Here is a 19,504-nt window from a genome sequence, read left to right as displayed (position 1 = left end):
AAAATGGAAGACATACAAGACCACTGATAATCTCCCTCGATCTGGGGCTCCACGCAAGATCTCACCCTGTGGGGTCAAAATGATCACAAGAACGGTGAGCAAAAATCCCAGAACCACACGGGGGGACCGAGTCAATGACCTGCAGAGAGCTGGGACCAAAGTAACAAAGGCTACCATGAGTAACACACTACGCCGCCAGGGACTCAAATCCTGCAGTGCCAGACGTGTCACCCTGCTTAAGCCAGTACATGTCCAGGCCCGTCTGAAGTTTGCTAGAGAGCATTTAGATGATCCAGAAGAGGATTGGGAGAATGTCATATGGTCAGATGAAACCAAAATAGAACCTTTTGGTAAAACCTCAACTAGACGTGTTTGGAGGAGAAAGAATGCTGAGTTGCATCCAAAGAACACCATACCTACTGTGAAACATGGGGGTGGAAACATCATGCTTTGGGGCTGTTTTCCTGCAAAGGGACCAGGACGACTGATCCGTGTAAAGGAAAGAATGAATGGGGCCATGTATCGTGAGATTTTGAGTGACAACCTCCTTCCATCAGAAAGGGCATTGAAGATGAAACGTGGCTGGGTCTTTCAGCATGACAATGATCCCAAACACACCGCCCGGGCAACGAAGGAGTGGCTTCGTAAGAAGCATTTCAAGGTCCTGGAGTGGCCTAGCCAGTCTCCAGATCTCAACCCCATAGAAAATCTTTGGAGGGAGTTGAAAGCCTGTGTTGCCCAGCGACATATGCAGGAATCCTGAAGTCAAATGTAAGACCTTTTAAGACCTTTTTTAAGACCCTTTCCATACATTTTAAGACCTCATCGCCACTTTGAGTTCTAACCGGTTACCTTGGCGACACACTTCACCTCACATTGACTATATACAGTATTGATTGTCCTTCCTCCTTATCTTCCAACCATTTGGACGCAGACTTGCATTTCCCCATAACGATTTTGTTTAACAACCGGCGTAAACGGACCTTCGAGCTATCAAGCAGTGAGCGTGCCATGTCCCGTTCAGACGACGTCAAACCCAACGGGATGCCATCAATAAACTCCACAGAATCACACTACACACCTACGCCATGACTACATTCAGGCAGACTGTAGAATACAACCTCTTTGGACCATTTATATACTTATTGAAAACAAGCTACAGAATGTAATACCTTGGGAAATGCCGTTTAATACTTTTTAATAGCCTTAATTTTCGCTAAATTGATTTATCAACTTTTAATACTTTTTAAGACCCCGCGGACCCCCTGTGTTATTTAAAACTAGAAGGTACAATCGTGGACTAAGGGGGAACATTTGAGTTCTCTAACATTAATCAACAGTTACTCCTGAAGGGCTCTTGAGAGAAGCTCTGGACCCCTTCAGCTCCATCAGACCTGCTCGGTGATTAAATAAGAGCTGGCTGTGTTTGTACGAGCATCTCCGTCTGTAAACACGAGCTACTCTGAATGCTGAGTGAGGAACAGCTGCCGAGGATCCTTCACTTCGTTTGTTCTCTCAGAAAAAAAATTGTATCCAGATCCATTATTCTCTTTATTCATTGTATTTATAGCATCATCAAATGTGCTTTTATATCTGGTGTTGCTCAGACTTGCTCCACTGGGCTCTGCCAGAGAACTGCCCAGAGAATGAGGATGTTTTCTATTTACAAATAATTAGCTGTCCTTTGTGAACAAGTAATTTAATATTCTGGTCTACACATGATCAACAAATGTTTCCTAAACTGTCGTCTCTTTATGTAAGCCAGCTGTCTGATGGTTGAAGCAGAAGCTGGGTTTCCCCCGGTCTCATGCAGCCTGAGAGGAAACTGCCTCAGAGAATTACATTTAAGAACAATTTAAAGTGCATTTTCTTCTGCTGTCCAGATCTGTTTGACGTTAACGAGCGAGGACTGGTAGAGAACAATAAAAAAAAACGTTTTAAGACTTTACAAAGCCATCCCATTTGCCCATATCCTGGCATTTGTATGCCTTTTGAAGGATTTAGCAAGTAGTTTTAATTCAAATTATAGCTGTTTTTTCATATTATTGATTACAATGCCTTTTAAGACGGAGTGACTCTTTGCCAGGCTTACGCATATTTTTTAAATACAATTTTAAGATGTTTAATAAACTAAACCAGGTATGTTGTGTGTGTTTAAACTAGCAAGAGAGAAAGAGAGTGTGTGTTCATACAAAATAAGTAACTATGGATTTACAAAACTGCTAATCTGTGACCACAACCTGCAAATCATCTTTGTTCTCGGCACAGGACGGTTTCTCAACCACTGTTCATCTGAGCGACTGCACACTTTGCAGGCATGATGCAGTTTTAATACAAAATGATAGTCTTTTATTAATAGTATTGAATGCAATGCCTTCTCCAGACGGAGTTGACTCTCTGCCAGGCTTACGCATATTTTTTTAATGCAAATGTTTAATAAACCAAACCAGGTAAGCTGTGTGTGTTTTAAACTAGCAAGTGCAACTAAGGGAGAAAAGAGAGAGTGTGGGTGTTTTTCAATTTCGAGTAAAGCTGCTCCAGAGCCACTATTTCAAGCACACTACGTCATCGAGTGCCGCCGAAGGACTGTTCCAATGTCCAGCATACTTGGAATTCTACCGAGCCGGCATACTTCGTAGCGAGACATTTCGAGGCTGCACATGTTGTAGACTCCGCTGTCTTAAAATCCCCACAATGCTTTGCGCACGGACCAATTTCCCCAAATCTGTGGCGGAAAATGTAAGACGGGGGCCTCTCATATGACGCACACCTGCACACTTGCTAGCCTGTTCCACTCTGCCAGGAAGGATTCTTGCCTCGCTTCTGAAGCAAGTGACTCGGAAGACATGTGCTACGAAGCAAGCGTCCTCGACATTGAGAAACACCCTGTGTGTTCATACAAAATTAGTTACGATGAATTTAATAAAATGCTAATCTGCATCAACTGTTCATCTGAGCGACTGCACACTTTGAACACTTATTGCTCAGTTAGCATGCGCAGTGTCGAACACAAACATTTTTGCACGAGTGGTTATCACCTCCTGAAGCCGAGCAATCAGTGCATCTTCCACTGCAAATGTTAACCAACAAGCATCTCCTACGCTAGTCCACCTACCTCCAGTGACCTCACACATGGGGGTGATGGGGGAGTCGTCGGGCGGGACCCCCCCCTGCGGCTCAGGCTCCACTGAGGCGTGGCCGGGGATCCTCAGCACCAGAGCGAACAGACGCTGGTCCCAGCGGAACGGCTCCTTGGTCAGCTCACTTCCTGGGAGAGGGTGGTGAGGGGCAGGTGGAGCTGGAGGAGGAAGGAGAATGTGGATTAAAGTATATATCTATTATGTGTATATATAACTATAGAGAGGCGAAGTCCCTCCCTTTCCGGGGGAGCTCCATGGGACCTTATTTCGGAAAAAGTATGTATTGAAGTTAGAGCCGGGACTCGATAAAAAAAATTAATCTAATTAATTAGAGGCTTTGTAATTAATTAATCGAAATTAATCGCATTTTTAATCAAATATACATATTTGACCTGAGAACAGTGAGAAGCAATTTCCACATGGATGTTACTCCAAGTGGTCTACAGTCGAGTGCAATCCAGTGAGCCAGGGAGCTGGTTATTTCTCAGACGTGGACTGACTTATCCTGGCCCTGAAACCAGTCGTCTGGTTGAGTGTGGGTTGGGTCAGGGTGTGGTTCCTTGCACTCGGAGTCGGGCTAACGTCCACGCTAGCTGCTACATGCTTTGCATTTAGGTGATATTTTAGGCTTGATGTGCTGCGGTGATATGCACATTCTTTTTTTGCATAATTTGCACACAACCGTGCTCTTATCGACGCTTCCATCCGTCCGTTTTTTAAAACAAAATGTCCCATCCACAGGGCCGACCAAAGCGGTCTCATCAGCTTGTTCGTTCATGCTTGACTATTGTTCACCGTGGTTTGTTGTTGTTTGAAGTCCCATGCTGAAGTCATGAACGTTAGTTGGTGCTCCAGTATAATCGGTACGCCTGAAACTCATCCAGTGAGAAACGTTCCGCTGTGCAAAAATAAGTGCGATTAAAGTGCGATTAAAATGCGTTAATTTTTTTAACGCGTTAATTTTTGTGTAATTAATTAATCTTAATTAACGCGTTAAAGTCCCGGCCCTAAGTCAATGGAGAGAGAAAGATTATCTTTCGATCCCGTTTGAATTGTGCCACGAATTACACATATGATGTAAAAAGATAATTTTGCAAGTCAATTTTTTTTAAATGTGTCGTAAAACTGTGAAGTAACACTTTTTTTTGTGTGAAACCGCTCAATGAACTACATCTCCCGTCTCGCACCACACACCAAGACGGCCGTCACGTTGAACATCTCACTTTTTTCTTTAAGAACGAGGCGGAAAGTATTAAAAGAGGTGAAAATCACTCCAAGTCTGGGCGTGTTGAGAGCTGTACGTACACACAAGGGGAGTTAGTCGGTTCCGTAAGAGCCAGAATGCGGGACCGGGATTCTGGGATTTGTAGTCTTTCTAGTTGCGTATTTTTCATAGTTTTATATTTCAACAGTTTTACGACAAACTGTGACTTTTTTGACATGGAAATTATTTTTTAAATTATGTAATTCGTGGCATAATTCAAACGGGATCGAAAGATAATCTTTCTCACCCCATTGACTTCAATACCAGGGTTCATACACTTTTTCACCAATGATTTTCCATGACTTCTCAATTACCTTTACCTAATTTTCAATGACCAAAGAAAAATGACCACTGAAAATGGTTTATTTTAACATGGAACAGGAAAACAAGGTCTGCATATGAAACATGTTGTGCCTATCTAAAACAAATCAAATAGTAGGCTTACTAGCTTCTACACGCTGAAGCAACTGTAGTCAGGGAGGCAAAGTCATCAGGTATGAAAAAGGTGACAAGGACCCGAGCCCCCCGACCCCACGGAATATCGGCTTTAAAATGAAGAATAACAGGATTTTAGCAGTCAGAACAACTAAAGCAGCAGTTAGTAATAATAACAGAAATGGTAAAGAGTCACATCTAATAGAAATATATAAAAGCATTTATTTTAATTGTGTAGCAGTCAGTTTATAATTCTGGCAGCACTGTTGAGCATTTTGAAAATGTATTTTCATGCCTCTGTGCAAGGCTTAGTCTTTCTATCTTTATGGCATCTGGTGTAAAGTAACTAAGTTCATAAACTCAACAAGTATACTTGGGTACAATTTTGAGATACTTGTACTTTATTTAAGTATTTCAATGTTTTGCTACTTTGTACTTTGTACTCCTCTACAGTTTAGAGGTAAATGGTGTACTTCTACTCCACTACATGTATTTAATACCTTTAGTTACTTTACAGATCTGGATGAATGATGTGAAATCTAATCAAGTGTTAAATCAGACTTTAGTTCCACCTGGAGTAAATCCACAAGCTACCCTGCAGTATACAAAGTCATTCAAACTAGCTGCACCTTCACCAGCTTTGAGAACACTTTCATGATCAATTATTATAAAACATATCATATATATTATTCTGAAATGGACCAATATGCACAGTGACTACTTTTACTGTCGCTACTTTCCCTATATTTTGATGATAATACTTTTCTACTTTTACTTGAGGAACATTTTTGAATGCACGACTTTTACTGTGATAGAGTATTCCTCTGGTACTTTTACTCAAGTACAAGATCTGAGTACTTCTACTTTTATTAAGTACAAGATCTGAGTACTTCTACTAAAGTACAAGATCTGAGTACTTCTACTTTTACTCAAATACAAGATCTGAGTACTTCTACTTTTACTCTAGCACAATATCTATAATTATACCACCTCTGTTTATAGCCTATGAAAAAAACTATTAGAAAACGAAGGCTAAAGCTAACGTTAGCAGATAGTGACAATGTATGCTAGCTAGCTAGCTAGCTAGCTAGCTAGCTCAACGATTCCTTAAATGATATTGCGACAGAAAAACGTTTCAGTTCACATCACGCTCTGCCGCTCTGCTCTGAACACCTGAACGGCCCGTTCTAACAGCTGTTCACCAGCGGCTCAGTCTGTGCCACAGTGACTCCTCCGCACAGTTAACCAACGCACCGTAGATAATGTAGCTGACCCTCATACCGGAGCAGCAGAGTTCAGCCGACAGGCAGGAAGACTCGAGCACACAGCTCGCGCTTCATATATAAAAAAATAACACCATGCGCGTCATGATGGCACATAACAGCTCGCGACCGCAGATTATTTCGGCGATTAGATAAAATGTAAATTATATTTTACGCAACTTTAGTTACATTTCCATGACTTTTCCAAAACTTTGGGAAAAATATTGTTTCCATAACTTTTCCAGGGCCTGGAATTTGCATTTTGAATTTCCATGACTTTTCCAGGTTTTCAATGACTGTGTGAACCCTGCAATACATAATTTTTCAGAGATAAGGTCCCATGGGTCGGAAGTAGATGGGCGGGACTTCGCCTCTATATATCTGGAAGTCCCTCCCACCTGACATCCGCAAAACACTAGAGGTTTCTCAATACTCAAATTTCCCCTTCTCGACTCCTCGGTCCTCCGGTAGTGACCCGGAAATGAATTTCAGCGCGCCATTTTGAAGGACATCTAATTTCTCTAAATGCACTTCGAGGATCGAGCGTCGAGGAGGCTCTCTGGAGGAGCTCTAACCGAGGAGACACTGATGCATCCTCCACGGCTCCTCCACGGATGCATTTCCGGGAACGGTGGAGGCGTGACGCACGGCCGGACTTATCTCAGCCAATGACAGCTCTGCATGCATCCCTTGGATATTATATTAGTAACTGCTTTCATCGCAACGCGATGTTTACAGTGAGAACAGCTGTGAGGTCCGTGCAGAAAGCAGAGCAGTGTGTAAAATATATATCACTCAGTATAACAGGCCTACATTACTTTCTGTATTGAATGCTGTAGTTTAGTAGATATCTACAAACAAAGAGTCGATACTTTTCTAAGACCATTTAGTGCTTCACATACTAAAATACACAACGGCTGTAGCCTGATTATGCTTTAGGAGCAGTAGGTGTGTGTGGTACAGTGTGTAGGTGTGTGTGTGGTATTAATGGACGTCTCTTTAAACTGACCGCTCAGAGGAGGAGTTCTCATTTCTCTAACCGCCTGCTGCTTCCACTCCTCTCTCCTCGGTTCCCCTCCTCAGTCCTCCGCTCGCATCTCCTGCGGGCGGCACCAAGTCTCGAGGAGGGGAGTCGAGGAGGGGAAATTTGAATATTGAGAAACCTCTACTGACTCTCTCCCCATTTTCAAATCACGTCTCAAAACATATCTCTTCACACTCGCATATCCACCCTGATCATTATCCATCACACATCTCGGTTTTATTTATTTGATTTGTTATATACTGCATTGTCTTGTTTATGTTTCTTATGCTGGTGTTATGTATTGGTTTGTTTTGTGTGTGTTTGTACAGCGACCTTGAGAGCCTTAAAAGGCGCTTATATAAAATAAATGAATTATTATTATCATTATAACCCAAATATGTATATATAGCAATATTTCTTTTTACGTTGGTCTTTTTGATTTCTTAATCGTTTAAACTTTATTAGAATTATTTATTACAATTATCTTTTTATTTCTGTTGTACCTATATGTTCACTTTGTTTTATATTGTATATTGTTGCATCGACTCAGTTGCCTTGTGTCTTATCTGTCAGAGAGAAACCATTATTTATTTTATTTGTATTATCATAGCTTTTCCCTCCTTGTGTCTCTTAGTCTTAACCTGATCAAATGCACAGGTCCTTCACAAATAATCTGAGGGGAATTTCTTGTTGTTTATTTTTAACTTGTGATGTGTCATTTTGTAAAGCACTTAACTGTATATAATTGTATTTTTATCTTTTATTTGATCTTTAAATTGTATTCATCTCTAATCTGTGTGAATCTGTTCTGTCCTGTTTTTCACCCTAACCCTGTTGCTGTTCAATGACAGAATTTCCCCACGGGATTAATAAAAGGTCCATCATATCTTATCTTATCGCACATAGCTCCACAACATGCAGTTTGCATCCAACCAGACATTTCAAAGAGTAGATAAAGTGCACGAGTTGACCTTATATCGACATATTAATTACAGTGTCAAATTGCATATGTGAGGAAATTGAAGTTTGTATACAGTTTTGGTTACAGTTGTAATAAATCTTAAACACAGATGTATAAATATCTGCACAAAGCAGAGTAAGGTCGCTCAGTGTGACAATGAAACATGACTAAATATAGCGTGGAGCATGCCGAGAGAATAAAATATGAACTGCTGCACATACACGTTAAAATGTGACTTTACTATTTATAATGAAGTGGCTCTCCCTTTATTAACACCGGCTTGTTTTGACTGAACATGCTTTTTAGAGCTATTGTTCTTGCAGGACTCTTGCTGGTTGTATCTTCATGGTTGATTGCACTTATGTAAAGCCTAATTGGATCAATTGTCGGCTAAATTAAATGTAATTTTAACGAAAGAGAAGAATCAGCTTTTGGTAACTACAACTGAACATATTGTTGCCATTTTTAGCCATCTGATAATATGACTAGATAAGATACTTAGATTATTTAAGATGTGTTTATTATGGGCTGCATGTTTTACAAAGTAAAAAGTGGTTGAGGGGGGAAGTTACTTCGATATAAAATAATATGTATGTGATGTAACTAAAGCTATGAAACGCTGACTCATACAATCCAAAACAAAAGTTGCCACTGAAGGAAACCTGGCAACTGTTGATGAGCAGGATGTGTTTGGGGAATATTGACGAGTCCTAGCGCGTGTTCTTATTTATAAGGTATTTAATTAGCTAAGAAACAGATCCTCCCATCTGATTATCTAACATTTATACAGAATAACATGGGAGAAAATGTGCCATTACAAGATTAAATTGTTATAGCAAGTCTGGGTTGCAATCATGAATACAAGAAGATCCAGAGATTTGTAATAATTATACATCAATTAACTTTTGTAGTAGGTGTCTGCTTAACTGTTACTGTTATAATATCTTGTGTTGTCAAAGCGTGATCCCTTTACAGACATCCAACATTTTCCTTTCAGACATGTCTTACGCAACCTTGACTTTTAAATAACTACCAGAAGAGCTGCAAGTTACAGAGGCTATACATTAGACTGTGGCAGCAGAATCAAGGACTAACATTGGATGTGTTTGACCGCCTCCATGTTTTACTTCTGAAGCTACAAATCTGACTACATGAGACCTCTCCATCTCACAGGGAGTAGCAGCACAACATATACAACATGGATGATCACTTACAGATGGAGAGGCAGAAATAAATAAACAATTAAAAGGCAAGAAGGGCTACTGAGTCAATGGGAGGACCGCTGAAACCACTAAAGAAATCAGTGTTCATAGCCCTTAAAACTAAACGCAAACACGACTGATCTTTGTAGTTCTTACTTATTTAGAATGAAATTAACGGACAGGGCATCAGGGTAGTTGATTTATCCTTTGACATTTTGAGACATGGATTATTTGCCTTAGTCATTAATCAAGCAAAAATGTTATAAGATTTGATTGTTCCAGCTTTTCTTAAATGTGAGGAATTTCTGATTTTTTTATATTCGTTTTTTAATCCATTACCTTTGGAGCTTCTAACAGTTTCAGGCAAGTTGGATATAAGAGTTTTTGTTTAAAGGGGCCCTGTAATGCTAATGTTACCGTTCATATTAGTATTTAGTGTCTCTACTGTGACATGTCTCTAGGGGTGCATACCGGTTACTGGCGGCTACGGTATACCGTACCGAAATCAGATCCGGTTTTCTTTTTTTCTTTTACAATTTTTTTTTTTTTTTTTTAAATATAAAGTTAGGCGTAATATCCATAAACTCGCGCCCAAACCACCAGTCAATCAGATTGCGCGTCTTGCAACGGCGATTGGCTTGATTGCCAAGCAACACCCTTCACCTTCCTCCCGAACGTCTGAGCCTTTCGGTTAGCTTTCGTTTGTTCATTAGCTCGATGTCTGCACGAAAATCTAAAGTGTGGCTGCATATGACTGCCAGTCTGTATGGTGGGGCCTGTAACCACTGCCAGTCAGAATGGTGGGGTCTGTAACCACTGCCAGTCTGAATGGTGGGGTCTGTAACCACTGCCAGTCTGAATGGTGGGGTCTGTAACCACTGCCAGTCTGAATGGTGGGGTCTGTAACCACTGCAAGATGTTTATTTCTGGGAAAGGCGGCAACACATCCAACCTCTCAAAACATTTGCTACTGTCACATAAAATCAGAGTACAGGAATGTACAGTCTTCAAGCCTGTGTTGTCAAACGTGTTTTTCATTGTTTGTTCAGTACTAAAAGGTTGAAGTCCCACAATTAATTGTAATATTCATTTGACATGTTAACTATATCATAAAGCGCTTCAATGGTTCCCTTATGCAACATGAAAGTATCACGATATGTATCGTTCAGTGGTATCGGTATCGTAAAAAAGTCAAGGATATGCATCCCTACATGTCTCCATGCTTTAATGTTCAAAAAGCTCTTTATTGTTCTCACACTGCTTGTGCTGCAGCACCTCTTTTCACCCTCTGTCTGAAACCAGAGCCCAGTCTGCTCTGATTGCTTAGCTAGCCGGCTCTGCTCTGATTGGTCAACCGCTTAGAGATGCCCCGCCCCTTAGCCATCACATACATGTGTTGGAGCAGAGCCAATAGAAGTGCGAGTGTTACATAGTGATGTCATTAACTATTAACCTAAATAACACACACTGTTGTAAAGGGAGAACCCCAAAACGCACAATTGGGCCTCTTTAACCTTAATTGTTTTGGATGAGTCGATTTATGTTACTGCGAGGGGGTTGATATGAAATAGTCCGAATAGCATTGATTTATAGGGGTGATTTATACATTAGCTATAACTTATAAGTTGTTGTGTGAATGTAATGTTAGCCTCCACAAAGACATGGAGGGTTTGATCAAGAAATGGATGCTTGTGTTGATTAAACATTGCTGTGTGATCAGACTCCAGATGTTTGCTGACCTCGTCTTGGACTCCTCCGCCGCTCGTCAACTTGTTTCCGTCGGTGATGGCGATAATGATGGCGGGTTCGAGGAAAAAAGGATTCCTTCCCTGCGGAGACAAAAAAAAAAAAGAGACATTCACAATTAATTTAACTACTAAACCACATCATGGTTCAGGGCTTGTATTGGTCATGTGTACATAGCTACAGTCCGGGTGTAACTTTGGTTTGAGAAGTGGGGGGCGGACAAAACAGGGGGTCCTCCGCAATTAAAAAATGTCCCGATTTAATTTAAGAGATGTATGGATAGAGCTCTCAACACTCATGAAACAGAACTGTATATATTTCAATAATCAAAAAACCATTAGAATATGCTCACAACCAATAATTTGATCAACTCCCCTCTCCTATCTTTATCTTACCTAGTCTGCTATCTTTCTTTCTAGAAATGCATATTTTACTAATCACTCACTTATTTTATACAACTAGGCCTATATTAAATAGATGGAGATATTTGTTTACATGTATGACCATTCCCTTTGAGACCCACTGAGATCACTTAGACTAAAGTTTACAATCTAATCGCTCAGCCAGTCCTTATCTCAGCCTCTCAGTCCGACAGGAGAGAGCTCTCCCTCTCCTTATTCTTGAAACAGCTTCTAATCTCCGTTAGCTCCGAGCTAGCACCAGATGCTAACAACAACCCCCCGTAACACTGTCTCTCTCTCTGTCTCTCTCTCTCTCTCACAAAATGCGCCCGTGCCACACACACACAGACGCTCCTCCGTGACGATAACCGCTTGCGTAAAAAAAAAAAACATTTCAAAAGTGGGGGGGGACACAAATGGGATTTTGACATGTCCCCCCTGTCCCCAGTAGAAATTACGCCCATGGCTACAGTGTAGTTATGACAATGAAAATCTTAGGCCACCGGCTCCTCCAACAGCGCAACACAATAAAACAGATGGTTAATACAAAAAGAAAAATAGTAAAAAAGTGAAATAAGAGTCCAATATGATCAGAAAAAGAGTTCCTATTAGCACTTGTATTTATACAGTGTATACAGTATTTATAGCACTTGTAAGGCATGAATGAGCGCAGATAGCGTATAATTATATAACTTACAGGGGAGCTATTTAAAGTGAGCGGCTAGGTGGAATAGAGAACTTTAACTCAAGGGAATTATGAGCAGAAATAGTAACGTCTTCAGTAGAGTCATTTCAAGTTCCCTTTATTCCTCCTCTAATGGCAGAGTATATTACCTGAGGATCTGTGTGAGGCACGTCACAATATTTAAGGACACTCGTAGGATAAAGGTCATATCAAAGTGGAGCAGCATTTATCAAATGTGTGATTGCTTAAGGTAAGTTCGATGTAATGCTGCTTCGAAGCGTAATCAAGACCTACAAACCAAAATGTATTTTTATTCTCATAATGTAATTTACATTTCTTTATTAGTTCTCTTACCCCTTTTGCTTTTCTACACGTGCATTTCTAATATACCTTTATATATTCATTCCTCTGTTGTGTTTTTTTTTCATCTTGCAATTTTTTAGCACAACAATATCCTTCGGGATTAACAAGGCGTTATTTTATTTTAGCATACGTGGTAATTGGAGCTCCAGTCATCTGTAGCTGCCTTCATATCGTTGTGTGTGTATATAGTGAGCTGAAGCTATCTCCACCTAAAACACCAGTTAGCCGCCAACACATCCCCCGATTGATGGAGATCCATTCATCACCCACGCTGACATCTCCACTCATATCTCCTCACTTGCCTCCTTTCTTTTCCTCGCCTTCCCTTCTCTGAAGCTGATCAGTGTCAGGGTTAGCTCAGCTCTCCTCTCCTCTCCTCTCCTCTCATCTCATCTCCTCTCTCCTTTCCTCTCCTTCCCTTCTCTCTGGATGAAGCTGATCAGTGTCAGGGTTAGCTCAGCTCAGCTCAGCTCAGCTCTCCTCTCCTCTCTCCTCTCTCCTTTCCTTTCCTCTCCTCTCCTCTCCTCTCCTCTCCTTCCCTTCTCTCTGGATGAAGCTGATCAGTGTCAGGGTTAGCTCAGCTCTCCTCTCTCATCTCCTCTCCTCTCATCTCCTCTCTCCTTTCCTCTCCTTCTCTCTGGATGAAGCTGATCAGTGTCAGGGTTAGCTCAGCTCTCCTCTCTCATCTCCTCTCTCATCTCCTCTCTCCTTTCCTCTCCTTTCCTTCTCTCTGGATGAAGCTGATCAGTGTCAGGATTAGCTCCGCCTCCTCCTCCCTGGGGAGAGTCCTCTCAGATGCCTGGCAACCTGCAGGGCTCTTTGTTAGCGAGGAGAGACGCACTCCAGGGAAATATTAACTCCCCTTTGTCTCCTCCCTCTCTAGCTCTCTGCAACACTGAACGTCTTAGAGCACTTACCTACAGAGGGGTAAAGTAACTAAGTATATTAACTTGAGTACTGTCAAATGTTTAGGTACTTGTTCCAAAAATGTTTATTTCAGTGGTGGAAGAAGTACTCTTCTTCTTGTCCTGTATTCAAAATCTTTACCAAGAATTTGCATCACAATATTCCTAAAGTACAGAAAGTATAATTTCTCGCAGATGGTGGCGCGCGGTAGAATAAATGTACTTCAACTGTTACATTTGATGCTACTCGTACTCCTTTTACTTTCCTACAATTATCTTATAGCTGTGGCTACTTTGCAGATTCATATTACTTATACAAAATGTAAATTAACTAATAAGTTATGACACATAAGGATAAGTAAAATACAGAATTAGAAATGAACTAGCAGTTTAATTAAAATAAGCTTTACCAGCAGCAACATTAAAGAGATGTATTAACTCTATTCAATAAGTAAGTCATTAGTACTTTAACCCTATACTTGAAGTATATTTCCATGTTTGTAGTTTGACTTAAGTTAGATTTGTAATGACTTTAACTTGTAACAGTATTTATTTTCTACACTCAGTGGTATGAGTACTTTCACTTAGGTAAGATATCTTCTCTCATCCCTGCCCATAATATGAACTAAGTTGACTTTTCTATATGAATTAAATTAGTAAAATTAGTTATTCTATGGGGCACTTTAAACACAAAGTCAGTCATTCACTTTGATTCAAAGCTGTTCAAGTAAATCGAGAAAGAAAAGCCCATCAGAGGAAGTGTGTACTCCTCAGAGCGCTGATGAAACCTCCGACAGTTTCCACTGCTCAAAGAAAAGAGCCGGCAGCCTCTCCGTGTAAACTTGAGTCACTTTTACCTTGTGCGGGTTCAGACGAAATTTGGTTTATCACTTACATCCGCACCTCATGTCCTGCTTTAAACTCTAATCCATCACCCTCAACAGTAGACCACACCATCTGCTCATAAAGTAAACTAATTGAAAAACCCTATCAAGAAATCTAAAACAGAAAGTACCCCACAAGTGTTGGCATGCAGCCATGTAGCATTAAAGCAATGAATCATTATCACTGAAAATTAAGTGTTGATTTCTATTATATTATTGAAAACTGAATAAATGTGGGTTTTGTTGGCCGGAAAATAAGAAATATTAAGACGATCGTCACGTTTGGACACTGTGAAGCCATTATTTCATTATTGTTGATTATCATAAAGACTAAAAAAAATTGTTGCATAATAGACATATCTTTTCGATTCCGACCTCGAGTAATAGTAATTATCATGTGCTTGCCTCTCTTAAATATGTTACTTTTTGCCTTTTGTCTGCACTTCCCTTTGCTGTAACATTGTACACATTTCCCCGCTGTGGGGTTAATAAAAGACTTCTGATTACACAACCTATTTTAAAAGGACATAATAAGCTTAATACAATAGTTGCTGGTCACTACAATATCGGCAATGATGTCAAGGATAGAGGGAAAGAACGCCATGCTCGCTGAAACTGAATTTCAGCTTTAGAAAGGAGAGGACCTCATGAGAGGTCATTCAATTATATCAAAACTGTTGGATCCACCGGTCATTAGAGGCGAGCGCTGACCGCTGACCGCTGCAGGACACCGTAACCTTGACCTCAGCAGGAGCGGTTTGTGTTCACAGGCCGAAAGGCTTCTGATAGCTTGACATCTATTAGACTTCCCTGATAGTGTCTGACAGACAGTGTGCATGCTGTACGTGTGCATTACCTTAAATGGACACTCAGGAAACGCTGGTTAAGCATCTAGTATTCCTCTTCAGATTAACTTCAACATGCTGACACACAGTCAGACTGGGTGTAGGAAAGACTGTTTATAGCGTATGGAGAAGTGAATTTGTATTTGGTTACAATACATTTTGCAGCAGCTTGCTGGACTACATTGCAGTAGTGTAGTATTGTCATTTTATATTTCCATTGCTTCTCTCCTATTATTGAACCAATTTAATGGCTTTATCAAGTAACATATGTATGGCCATTGTTTACAGCAATGTCCAAGAAGTACGCACTTCTAAAGAAACTGCAATTTGGAGACTGTTTTAGTTTAAGATTGTGTAATTCAGTTATTACAGAACTGACAAATAAGTCAATGGTCTCATTTATTTTTTAAATATATTTCCTTTTTAATATTTGGTTTATGTATGACATGTGAACAAGTGGCCATATCTTTTTTTAATGACTTAATTGTGCCACGGTTCCTTTTTTAAATTATATTTCTGCGTCAAATGTACTTAGTTTTATCGTTACTATTTCTAAAAAAGGTAATAGTCAACCAAAGTAGACTTTTAGGGTAGCTTTTCTATATTGCAATTTCTTCCAGTGTGTTCCAATTTGTAGCTTCTTTTCGAAGTTGACATTAACAATGACTATTCCATCAGAAAATGGCGCCTATAATTTCCAGTCGTTGGACAGAAGAGAAGAAGGGTGATGCGAAACATCTCCTGCAAGCTGTTGCTTTCTATTGAGTTTAAAGTGGAATAAATCCTGTCTTGTCCTTTTTTGTTATCGAGAGGCGAAGTCCCTCCCTCTCCGGGGAGCTCCATGGGACCTTATTTAGGAAAAATTATGTATTGAAGTCAATGAAGAGAGAAAGATTATCTTTCGATCCCGTTGGAATTGTGCCACGAATTACACATATGATGTATTGACATCATATGTGTAATTCGACATCATTAAAAGATAATTTCAGTCAAAAAAATTTAAATGTGTCGTAAAACTGTGAAGTAACACTTTTGTTTGTGTGAAACCGCTCAATGAACTACATCTCCCGTCTCGCACCACACACCAAGACGGCCGTCACGTTGGAACATCTCACTTCTTTCTTTCAGAATGAGGTGGAAAGTATTAAAAGAGGTGAAAATCACTACAAGTCTGGGCATGTTGAGAGCTGTGCACACACACAAGGGGAGTTAGTCGGTTCCGTAAGAGCCAGTTTGTAGTCTTTCTAGTTGCGTATTTTCCATAGTCTTATATTTCAACAGTTTTAAGACAAACTGACTTTTTTGACATGGAAATGATTTTATTTTTTTTAAGATTGATTGATTGCTCTCTCCCTCTCCCTACCTCTCTTCTCTCTCTCTCTTTCCCTCCCTCTCTCTCTCTCTCTCTCTCTCCCTCCCTGTTGTTTGCCATTGACTTGAAAATAAACAGCCTAGGTGAAAAATGTAAAGCTCATCAGTACATTTAAGTAAAATACCTTTTACACAAAAAGCTTTAGGTCTACAATGCATAATTAATGCATTGTAGGTTTTATTGTTCAGTTTTGTTTAAAACCCTTCAGAAAGTTGCTGATTCACCTTGTCGTCATGTCAGAAGCTGTACTCCAACTGTGAGGCATTTCAAATATTTACTCCACCCCATGTGTTTCCATGAGGGTAGACTTAAACTTAAGTATCACTCCTCAAAACAATGCAATAGACTTAAACATAAACTCCTTTCTGACCGTTGTTATAACACCTCTCTGAAACGGAGTTAACTAATTTGATTATAAATACTTCTAAAAAAAAAGTAGAATTTAAAGCAGATTTGTTGTTCCCAATTGCCGTGTTGATTAACCTGTCAGGTATTTTCTCAATTCATCTATAAAATGTTAGAAAATATTGAAAAATGTTCATCCAAGTTCCTCAATGTCCACGGTCAGGTCTTCAAATGTCTCGTTTGTCAGTCCAAAACCCAAAAATATTCAGTTTGATATTATAATAAATATCAGTGAAAAGGTATTTAAAAAGGCTGAAACTGCATTGTGTGTGTGGAAAAGTACTTATTACAGATTACCAAAAAAGTTACTGGTGTGAGCTCTATGTGTTTGACAGAATTAGTTTTAGCTTGTAAAATAACAACGTGAGAACATCTGTGCAGCCTTTAACTGTTAATCCCTTTAAATCTGGAAGAGATCTTTTAATTAATTAAATACATATCACACTTCCAGGGTTGCTCACAACTAATCCCTCCATCTAAAAATATAAGCATCAAGCTTATGAAGTAGTAGAGTACCGTGGCACTGTGTAACACAAACTAAGATCAATCAATAACAGCTGCTGAGGTGATAAATAAGTCTTGTCATTTCTTTGTTTCAGTTATGTTCGTGTCATGAGCACATGACTGAAAGTGTGTGGGGTCACAGTATGCAGGTAGTTGATGCTTGTAAGACTGGGGATAGGGGGAGGGGAGTAGGGGGTCTGTGGTAGGGGGCATAGTGTCATAATTCATATTATTTTAACCTTGGCTTCCTGTCTGCCTATTTAGTGCTACATACCTGTCCATAGTTGTCTATCCCAGTCACTAATCTATTGAGATTGAGTAAATCAAAAGCGGTCCTCAATGACTGGCCAATAGCTGTGAGTCCGGCTGCTTGCAGATTCCTCAACTCTGTCATGAAGGTAGCATGGCTCTCTTTCCATCCAGCCTTAAAGAAAATATATAGAGAAAACATGTAGGTTAATAACACGCACAAAGCTATAATAAAACACCACTGTTGTGACCACTAGACAACTTATGCAGAAGTTGTTTTGTTTATTCAGGACTGATAAATATGTATGTAGGTGTTTTTTCTCTATTTGCTCAAAATAAATATTTGACAGCACTGCAGCCCAGATCCGTTTCTAGCAGGCTACTCACACGGATAGGGATAATAAATTACAATGGGTGCAAAGTGGCAATTTGGTCTAAACAAGTAAAAGTAAGCTAGTCCCCACCCCCCTCCCTCTCGATATCCTCCTCCCTCCTCTCCCCCCAGATATCACCCTCGCTGTATAAATAACACCCAGAGTTCCTTGCTGCCCACATTGAAACAAAATGTCGGCCATGTTTTAAAAGGGGTATGAAAGCTCCTCCTGAAGATTTTTTCCTCTACACACAATTGATGTAGTGATCACAACGTGGTGGTGGAGCCAAAGGAAAGGGGGGAGACAGGACAGTGCAATCTGCGCCAATGTAAAGCCGGACAAAACAAACTCTACCTTTATCCCGAAGGGGACGTCTTCAAAATTTACCAACATGTACCGGTCCCCTCGGCTGGCCGGATCTCTGCCCCTGAGCTGTGGAAATAGTAGAGAATTAGCCGAGTTTGCAACAGTACAATGAGGATGTCGTGGGGATCTCCCAATATGGTATACAGTACCTTCATAAAAGTCTCAACAGCGCCTTTTGCTATGTCCAGAAAGGTAGTGCCCAGATGGGTGCGCTGGTTCATTGAAGCGGACGTGTCTATCAGAAAAAGTAACACGGGCATTGTGATGGTAATGACACGTTCTGCATGGACTTGGTGTCAGTACAACCGGCCAAAACGCAAAAAAAATCTTTTGTTCTCCTACCCGCCTGTATCACCTCTCAGCTAGCTAGCTGGCTAGCTGGCATGCTAACTGTCTGTCTCACACATTCTTCTCAAAAAAAGTGTAAGAATAGTGAGGGTAGAAGCCCTTTCCGGGCTAACTAAACTAAAAACCTCAAACCCTAGGGGCAGGTTATTGATTCACGAGGGATTTTGATAATTTTAACAATATTTTGCGAATATTTCTAAGTTTCATAGTAACAAAGTTCCCCCCTCATAGTGTGTCCCTGCTTCTCCCTACACTGAATGCGCTGTGTCTCGGCAACTGGTTTTATCATTTGCTCATCGCGAGACCACACCCCCTAAACGGTCTGTCAGCGTCACATGGAATATCACTCGCTTCTCATTGGCCGTGTGGAGCCTCTCATTACCATATCCAAATAAGGCCAGAGCTGAGCGTCTCGTGCGCATGCTTGCCTGTCTGAGAGGAATGCGAGGAAAATATTCTGTAGATGCAAATATGTGTGTCAAAGAACTATGTGGCGACGCACTCCGTTGGAGAAGCCTTGAACTAAGTTATTTGAGCACATTATAACAATGTCTGTCCTGAGAGATGATTACATAATCCATATTTACTTCATCCTGCACGGGCGTGGGCTACTAAGACAACCCCTAAAGAGGAAACTCAAGATAGACAATAATATGGAAATTCAAACTGTGAAATATTAACCCAGTGATGCACACAGGGAGTACAGAAAGTACTTATTCGCACTATGTGCAGCTTGTTTTCATTTGATAAACAAGTAAACACAGCCCTT

The 19,504-nt window shown here is 40.4% G+C and overlaps 1 protein-coding gene across 1 annotated transcript in view; it reads right to left on the bottom strand.

The window, feature by feature from the left end:
• Positions 1–18,972, bottom strand: part of ints6 (integrator complex subunit 6) — a 41,152-nt gene extending 22,180 nt beyond the window's left edge. The window contains 6 exon segments of the mRNA XM_034079190.2: positions 3,116–3,280; positions 3,283–3,298; positions 11,028–11,117; positions 17,673–17,822; positions 18,376–18,453; positions 18,537–18,972. Of these exon segments, the coding sequence (XP_033935081.1) occupies positions 3,116–3,280; positions 3,283–3,298; positions 11,028–11,117; positions 17,673–17,822; positions 18,376–18,453; positions 18,537–18,647 (610 nt within the window). The 5' untranslated portion in view covers positions 18,648–18,972.
• Positions 18,973–19,504: the final 532 nt, after the last annotated feature.

Source organism: Pseudochaenichthys georgianus, unplaced genomic scaffold (assembly GCF_902827115.2).
Source record: "Pseudochaenichthys georgianus unplaced genomic scaffold, fPseGeo1.2 scaffold_557_arrow_ctg1, whole genome shotgun sequence".
NCBI lineage: Eukaryota > Metazoa > Chordata > Actinopteri > Perciformes > Channichthyidae > Pseudochaenichthys > Pseudochaenichthys georgianus.
This window is presented reverse-complemented; position numbering and strand designations above follow the sequence as displayed.